At 30.1% G+C, this 8,987-nt stretch overlaps 1 protein-coding gene across 2 annotated transcripts; it reads right to left on the bottom strand.

Moving 5' to 3' along the window:
• Nucleotides 1-5,222: 5,222 nt before the first annotated feature.
• Nucleotides 5,223-8,425, bottom strand: LOC114183869 (uncharacterized). 2 transcript variants are annotated; one of them, XM_028071030.2, is made up of 7 exons: nucleotides 8,249-8,425; nucleotides 8,130-8,156; nucleotides 7,967-8,029; nucleotides 7,407-7,485; nucleotides 7,281-7,326; nucleotides 7,123-7,178; nucleotides 5,223-5,471 (listed from the first exon to the last, which is right to left on the bottom strand). In XM_028071030.2, exons 1-6 carry the CDS (start codon nucleotides 8,288-8,290, stop codon nucleotides 7,169-7,171), a joined length of 267 nt encoding a protein of 88 aa, XP_027926831.1. In that variant the 5' UTR covers nucleotides 8,291-8,425; the 3' UTR covers nucleotides 5,223-5,471; nucleotides 7,123-7,168. The 2 variants fall into 2 exon arrangements, with proteins under 2 accessions (XP_027926831.1, XP_085529305.1); XM_085673179.1 differs by lacking the exons at nucleotides 5,223-5,471; nucleotides 7,123-7,178 and having other exon boundaries at nucleotides 7,277-7,326.
• Nucleotides 8,426-8,987: the final 562 nt, after the last annotated feature.

Raw genomic sequence — 8,987 nt, 5'->3', positions numbered from 1 at the left:
TCATTTTCTTTAATATATTCCTAAATGGATGTTTCGAAAGATATTTTCAAATCTAGAAATATTTTTTGAAACACATAATTTTGAATGTATTTTTGTTATAAATCTCAAATTGGATATTTTGGAAAATATTTTTGAATCCAAAAATACCTTTCCAAACATTCATTATAGAATATAAAAAATATTTTTCAAAATGGATGATCCATAAGGTATTTTTGGATCTGGAAATGCCTTTTGGAACATTCACTCGACAATATATTTTCATTTTCTAAAATGAGTGTTCCGAAAGGTATTTCTAAATCTAGAAATACCATTGCTCTATAAGTTTTAAGATAGTTCTTGTTCACTATTTTATTGGTTTCAACTTGTGTGTTTGATGGTTTCTTTTTCTATAGCTCATTTTTCTCAGCTTTTGCATTTCACAGCTTAGTGTAATATTATGTTTGACTTCTTTGCATAATTTATATGTTTAGGATTGTGGAATTGGTTCTATTTTCATTTCCCATGTGTCACTCTCATGTTTTCAATCAAAAAACTTCAGCTAGTGCAATTTATTTCTTTTTAAGAAGGTTGTTGAACTTTTCAGTTTGATAATGATCACAGTTTTGTTATGTTTTCAAGCATTAGTTGTTTTCTCTGTTTTAACTCGTATTTGTTGTCTTGCATATTCCTTGTTAGCATTGTATTGTTCAATTTTAAGGTCTGTAAAATTTGTGTAATTATCACTTAGTCATACTAGTCTAGCTTAGTTTGCTAAATTAATTCATATTGAGTCATGTCTATTTGCTTGAATTGAATGAGTAATTGTTTTGTATTTTGAATGAGTTAGTTTCATTAGTTTATCACATAACACTTGTTTGATTTCAATTTCATTGTTTATTTGTTATTCTTTTAAAAATCCCTCAAAACATGTTCTTTTGCATTCAATTTACTCATTGCATTGGTCATGTCCTTGGATTGACCTGAGTTTATCCTTATACTACATTAGTAAAGGGCAAAACTTAGTTTTGTTTGATTGGCATGTGTGACAAAAGGCTACTATCAGTGGGTGAAAGGAAAAACAAGACAATTATGGAGATGACAATGCGTTTGCTCTTTGAAAAAGATCTTACAATTTTTTTTTGGGTAGAGGAGGTTAATACCTCTACATACTTGTTGAATATATTGTCAACCAAAGCCTTGACAGAAAAAAACACCTTTTGAAGCATGCTTAATATGGAAGAAAGCCTTCGGTGGAGCATCTCAAAATATTTGGTTGTGTATAGTATCTTAAATTAGAAGTTGGTACTTTTTTAGGGTATTGTAATAACTCCAAAGGTTACAGGATATACAATCCTTTGGTGAAAAAGATTCTTGTTTGTAGAAATGTGAGGTTTGATGAGATTTCTAAATGAAACTGGAAGACCTGCAAAGTAGAAGTCTCTAGGAAAAAACAACTTGGAGTAGACAATCTCCAAGAACAATATTTAGAAATTTAAGAAGATTTAGATGATAACGATGATGATGATGATTATTATTATTATTATTATTCAGTTAGAGACACTAAGACTCTTGCTAAAATTTATGAAAGATGCAACACTTTGCACTAGGACCTATAAAGAATATGAAGTTGTTGAAATAGATAGGTGGAGATGTATTATGCAAGAGGATATGAATGTGATTGAGAAAAATAGAACATGAAAACTTGTAGACAAGCCAACTAATCAAAAGGTTATTGATCTTAAGTGGGTTTACAAAACTAAATTTAGTCTTGATTGTTCTATAAACAAACTAAAGGCTAGACTGGTTGTTAAGGTCTATCATCAACAAAGTGAAGTTTATTTTTCATATATATTTGCTTCAATAGCAACACACAATACAATCATGTTGCTAGTTGTATTGGCATAAAAAATTAGTTGCAAAATTTATCATTTTGATGTTGAACTTGCTTCTTTAAATGGTTTGCTTGAAGATGACATTTATGTTAAATAACCTAAAGGCCTTTTTGTTCTAGGTAGTGAAAAGAAAGTCTACAAACTTCAAAAAGCTCTTTATGGATTGAAATTGGCTCCAAGGGCTTTATAGAAGTATGGATCATTGATTACTTATATGTTGATGATTTGTTGGTCATTGGCAATAGATCAGATTCTTTGAGCAAATTCAAGGATAACATGGAAACTCAATATGAAATGATTGATTTGAGAAAAATAAATTACTTTCTTAGAATGGAGATACACCAATATGATGCATGAATCTTCATTGCTCACAAGAATATGCTTTAGAAATTTCGAAGAAGTTTCACATGCAGAATTGTAAACGAGTGTGCACACTGGTTGTTGTAAATGACAAGTTGTCACTTAATGATGTTAGTGATAAAGTACAAGCTTCTGCTTATAGAAGTTTAATTGGTAGTCTTTTGTATCTTATAAGCACTAGACAAACATAATGTTTGTTGCAAGTTTGTTGTCCAAATTTATGCATTGTCCTAGTCAAGTTCATTATAATGTAGTAGAATGACTATTGATATACATAAGAGGCACAACAAACTATGGTATATGGTTTTCAAAGGATGAAATTTGAGATCTTCAAGGATATACAAATAATGATTGGCAGGAAGTTGGATGATGCCTAGAGTACCTCGGGTTATGTTTTCTCATTTGGTAGTGGTGTTTTCTCTTAGAATTCGAAGAAACAAGAAGTATTGGTTGAATCCACAACTCGGAGAATTGTGAATCAGACGATCAAATTTCAGACATCCTGACCAAAGCACTTTCCAAGATCAAGTTTGAATTGTTAAGATCAAAGTTTGGAGTATCCAAGAAAATTTAAAGTAAAAGACTTATAAAATGAGATTTTTCTATATACTTTATGTTCTTATTTTCTTTTTGCCAAGTAATGTCAGGTTCAATTTAATTATAAACCTTGGTTTATGGAAAAGGAGAATGTATGACAGTGGTTACTAAAAATTATTGGTCACATTTATTTTTGTGTAAATTTACATCTCTCTTATTTAGAGAAAATTTTTGTAACTTATATAATATTGCCCTCAGAATGTCAACTTGTAGATTTACATTTCACTTATTAATTAGAGAAACTTTTTTGTATCTTATATATTATTGTACTCAAAATATCAAACATAAAGCTTTTTGTCTCCATTCTTTTCGTGTGAACCTTCACAAATATTAAAAAACAAAACTTTTTTTTTTGTTTTTTCTAGTTATAAATATTAATCTACATAGCCACCCCTTGTTTCTTGCTTTGACATTTGAAGTGAAAAATTGGTTTGACCCTTACTAATTTGTCTTTTTTCCTTTATAAAAAGATGTTTCATGTAATGTATGTGTTAGGTTTTTACTGTCCATTTTTGTTGTTCTTAGGCTTGGATTATTTGGGAAAAGAGGGTGTTGAGACTTTTTTATTTGTACAAATCTTGAAATGGTTTCCCAACAAGTATTGGCGTCATTTCTTCATTGCTTCTATTATTGCATACATTTCCTTGATATATATTGAGGATGCTTGAAGACAGGGGCACATTTTCTTGTTGAAGAAAGTCAGGGAATGATCTTGCTGACTAAAGACGACACCAATGGCAACTATGGATGCATCCATTTCTACAACAAAAGGTTGTATGAAGTTTGGAAGACGTAGTGTAGGTAATAATGACATGTGTATGAAATGAGATTACTCAACTAAGTAATTTCATATGTATCAATAAGTCTAAAATAACATGTTAATGTGCGAGATGTGCTCTAAAGTGGGACTGTACACTAAAATATCATGAAAAAAACAAGAACAAACCAACGCAGATAAGGTCTAAAGAGATCATTCATGGTTGCTTGAAATGTGGATGGTTCATTAGATAAATCAAAAGGCATGACCAAAAATTCATACTGGTCATTTGTAGTGTGAAAGACTATTTTATGGGTGTTGTCTAGATTGAGTCTATTTGGTGGTATCATGAATAAAGGTCTACTTAGTAAAAATTGTAGTTGAACCTAATTCATCGAGCAACTCATCTATTATGGGAATGTATGCGGTCTCAAATGGTGTTGCATTTAAGGTTGTGTAATCAATACAAAAACGCCAAGTTTCATCTTTCTTTTTACTATGAGTGCAAGTGAGAAGAATGAGCTAGTGTTGGGTTTAATGAAACCTTCTTTAAGCATTTCAGAAATTAATTTGGAAAATATATTTTTTGGAGTGAGGGTAATAGTAGGATTTGGCATCTTTCTTCTTTACTATGAGTACAAGTAAGGAGAATGAGCTAGTATTGGGTTTAATGAAACCTTCTTTAAGCATTTCAGAAATGTATGTTTTTTGGAGTGAGGGTAATGGTAGGATTTGACATCTGATAGGAGGGGTCTTGGCGAAAAGTTGGATGTGATGGTCATGAGGTCTTGAAAGGGGTAGGCCATGTAGGGTTTGAAATATTGCATGGTGTTGGAGAAGGATTGATTGGATTTGGAAAGGTAGGTCGTATAGGGGTGATGATGGGGTTTGGAGGCTTATATCTAATGAAATGGTCGTGGTATGTTGGTTTTCTAGGGATAGTAAGAGGATGAAAGTCATTGCTTGTGTGGATATCAAGTGACAAAATTGGTAATAGGAGCTTGGGTAGTCATAGTGGTGTCAGTGTGAAAATGGTTTTTGAAGGATTCAGGGATAAAAGGTATGGATTTGGATGTCTAGCTTATTGGGTTTTGTTGGTAATTATTTATGGAGTGTAAATGATCAAATATGGAAAGGGGAAGTTATGGGTCTACTGTTAAGGGAAGGTAAAGATGATACCTGGTCGATGAAAAGGGAGAGTGAGGATTGTAGAAACTATTTTTAGTCTCCAATTCATCTTGGCGTTGCTCTTGGGATTTCATGTGTTGGGATGGCATTTACGATGTTAGACCGTGTTATATCGGTTTGTTTGTTCTTTTATTTTGAAAGAATATGATACACACAGATCTTCATAAACTTTGTTGTTGTTGCATGCAAGCCTAAACAAAAAACAATTATCATAAAATTAACCGAAGAAAATTTCAAAACCAATTTGTGTCCTGGTTTATCAAGGAAACTTGCGGTGGAAGCGGTTTGGTGTTGATTAATATAAAAATTACGATCAATTCCGGAGGAACATTGCATTAACATTTATTTTACCACCTTGGCTGCATAAAAAAAAAGCAGATGAAAGGAAAAGTATTGAAAGGTTAGGATCTTATGCAGTGGGTAGTGGTGAGGTAGAATAAGCACCAGACTAAAATGAAATCTGTTATTTTATGTATGAATTTCATACAAAAATATAACTCCTTATAACAATATTGAGCAATTAGAGAAAAATGCCATACTTATTTTATGTTATCTATTTTCTTATAATTTATGTTTCTGTAAATCATAAATACCTTTTTTGTCACTACTATTTTATCATGATGGAATGAAGGTCTTCAGATTGAAGATAAAGACTGGGTGAAATGTAAGAAGCCCATCTCACCAACTCATCACACAATCTGAAAGTAAATAAAAACTTAAATTACACAATTTGAAAAATCTCTTTTTATGGGCAAAGTGAAAATTTTCATATTCATAGAGATGCAGAAGGAAATAATTATAGAGGATGCTAAAAGAAATCTCCAACTTAAAACACCAAGAAGTATTTAATATTATACTGTATCCAAAATAAAGATTGAGAGACATAAATAAACTGAGATGTTTCAAACTATTTGAGTAGACGTTAATGATTGCCCATTAAACAAAAAAAAAAGTTTAAGTGAATGTGTATTATCATGAAACAAGACTTTAAGCTTAATGAAATTACAAAGTATTGAATAAGGAATTATCATTGAAAAATATTGAAGTGAAAGTCACAATAGTCGAAACACAACTTAAAAGGATGAACCTAAACATGTGTCTGTAAAAAATAGTCTTTTATAACTCTGAACATACTTGTCATTAAGAAGTATCTGAAGAAAGTATAGGTACATAAATAAGAGTTTTATATAACATTTTAGGTGTGAAAAAAATTGATATAAAATATCAATAAGTTTGTAAGATCAATAAATAAAGACTAGTAAAAAACTAAGTTCTTGTCTCTGTTCACCAAATTGCATCAAGTATTCAAATTCTTCTGGTTTATTATTTCTCTTTTACAGTTATATATTTGCACTCATTTCCTTAGACTTACATCTTTACATCCTTCAAAAAAAAAAATTCTTGCAAATTTTAAGTTTCTTTTCGGTTCTATTTTAAGATTTCAAAATGTAAGTTTAATTTATGTTCAAACTTTCTTAAGAATTTAAACTTTAGATTTTCAAATGGTCATTTTATTTTCATGAAGGTCTTCTTGATCATCTTATATAACTTTATATGTTTAATTTTGAAAACTAGATACTTTTAGAAATAAACATAAAAATGCTTTCTTTCAAAATTGATTGTTAACCTAAATTTTACTATTTCCCATAAAATTATTTAATCAAATATGGCAACTAAATTCATTTAAATTGAAAATCTGAAGATCACCAGTCTAAATAAAATATTACCATTTACATTTGTTTTAAGTTTAAAGTAAACTAAAATATTTATTTTTCACAGAAAACATCCACTCTATGAAGTCAAAGCATCAGAAAATTGAAAAACCCTAAAAAGCTTTCCATTCAAAATAACTAAATCACTTGAAGCTAGTGTAATAGTATTTGAAAGCAGTCCCATTAATATATCTAAATGTGAATGCTACAAAAATGTACTATTACAAAAATGTACTATTTCACAACCTGCATAACAGGCATTTGCCTTTTGTGAAACCTTAGCAAATATAAAAAAAAAAAAATGACATCCCAAAGAAATTAATCTGACAAATTCCAATAAAGGATTGAATACTGTAAGATGTTGACTATGACATAAACATATAAAAAAAGGAGAATTCTAACAAATGAGTGGAAGATTATATATCAGTGTCATACATCATCAACCATAAGATCATCCACTTCCAGGTAGGAATAGGGTTAATAGAGGCAAAATTAAGAAAACAAACTAACCAACATGTTAAGCTGCCAAACTAAAAATTTATCTAGTGTTCATACATGATCATATTTCTCTGATAACATATTCAACAAGTTAACGAGCCAAACAACAAGTAAACTGAAAAGGTAAACAGAATTTTACTTTCTTGTTGGATAGGAGCATTGTTTACATCTGTCCTGCTTGTTCATCATTTCCCCCTGAAATTTAGAGAAGAAAATTTGTGTCTCCTTAACTTCACTTATTAAGGTTATGTGCTCATCATTAAATACAATTTAAAAGTACAGTTTAATTTCACTTACGTGCTCATCATTAAGGTTATGTTGTCTCCTTTAAGAAGGATTCTCCCTGATCAAAAAATGAAATTCTTCAGAAAATGCACAAGTGGCTAAGATAAATAGAACAAAATTTGACAAACAGTAGCATACCTAATGTCTTTCTGCTTTTCTTTTTGATGTTCACTTCTTCAGCATCATCAAGAACTAAATTCATGTATTCATCAAAACCCTGTTTGGAAATGAACAAAATCACATTATCCTTGATTATCATCTCAGATGATCAATATCTTAACAAAGGTATACTGTCTACAACAACTACCACCATTCATCCCCATCTCCCCTATCCCCTCCCAGAACCAAAAAGGTTCACAAAATATTTTGAAGCCAAGAAAATTTAGATCACGCTGTTTTATATATGAGCTCATTACCCCATATTGCAATGTATTAAAATACAACCACATTTTAGACAGTATGACTAGAAAACTTTTGCACTTTTTTGGAAGGACCAACAGAACACCACCATTAAACTAAATTCCCCCACAATCCAATATACCGATAATCACAACCAACATATAAAGTGAAACACAAATCATAAAATATATCATAACAAGATCCCACGTAACGAAGAACTTTAATCTGATGTTAAAGTGGATAAAACAAAATTTTGATGGCCACCCATGTAAGGAAGAAGCATAAAAACCAAGACTCACAATGATTCGGCCTTCAATCCTCAAATCTTTTTGCTCAAAAAGCCAAATCTGAATGCGTGCTTTCTGCGTAAATTACAAAATAGTTAGAGCAAAGGAACAGGGGAAATTGGGGCAAACACCCAGAAACAATTATGAACTAGAATGAAAGTGGGTGGAAACTTACGCTCTGAAGAAACCTGAAAATCAAGTTCTGAAGAAAGAAAGAAGGAATGAATGAAGTTAGGTTAGAGTTAGAGCAAAAGAAAAGGGAAAGAGAAAGAGAGTATGGAATGAGGACGGTACAATGGGCTGAGTCATAACCCTCTGAACTTTGGTGCTCGCCATGGTTACGAAAGTGGAGGAACGAATGTGGTGGAAGATTGCAGGAGACGAGTGAGAAGACAATTAAAACCCTAAATTGCAACTTCTCTGCGAGAGTGAGGATGTTTTACAGGGCAATAGAGTGAAGCCACAATCTCTTCAGGCTCATGTATTTTTCTTCTTCTTCCACCTATTATATTATATACTTTTAAATTATTATGTTGCTATATTTTTTTAAAATAATAAACTATAGAATATTTACCACACTAGTATAAATTTAAATATGATTTTGAATTCTGCAGATAAGATATTTTTGTTTTAGTTTTCTTAAAAATATTATTATGTTTATTTAATCAAAATTGTAAATATATATATATATATATATAATTTTTTTTTAGTTTTATAATTAAGTATATATATGCATATTTAGTTTTAATAAAACCTAAAATTTCATTATTTCTATTAAATACAAAAAATAATTTTTTTTTATTTTTAATACCTAAATAAAGTAACTTTTAATTTTAATTTTCATATAAATTTTACTTACTTTTACTTGATAAAAATTAAAACAAAATATTGTTTTATCAACAAAACTAGTTTTAAACTTGCGTACAGGTTGGTATTCATTTGTAGTTTTTTTATGTTAATAAATATATGTTATATTAAAAGATATTTAGAGGTAAAAGAAATAAATAATAAATTTTTTTAAATTTATAATTAA

This window comes from Vigna unguiculata, chromosome 5, assembly GCF_037176805.1.
Source record: "Vigna unguiculata cultivar grain cowpea cultivar isolate G323 ecotype 2 chromosome 5, ASM3717680v1, whole genome shotgun sequence".
Taxonomy (NCBI): domain Eukaryota; kingdom Viridiplantae; phylum Streptophyta; class Magnoliopsida; order Fabales; family Fabaceae; genus Vigna; species Vigna unguiculata.
This window is presented reverse-complemented; position numbering and strand designations above follow the sequence as displayed.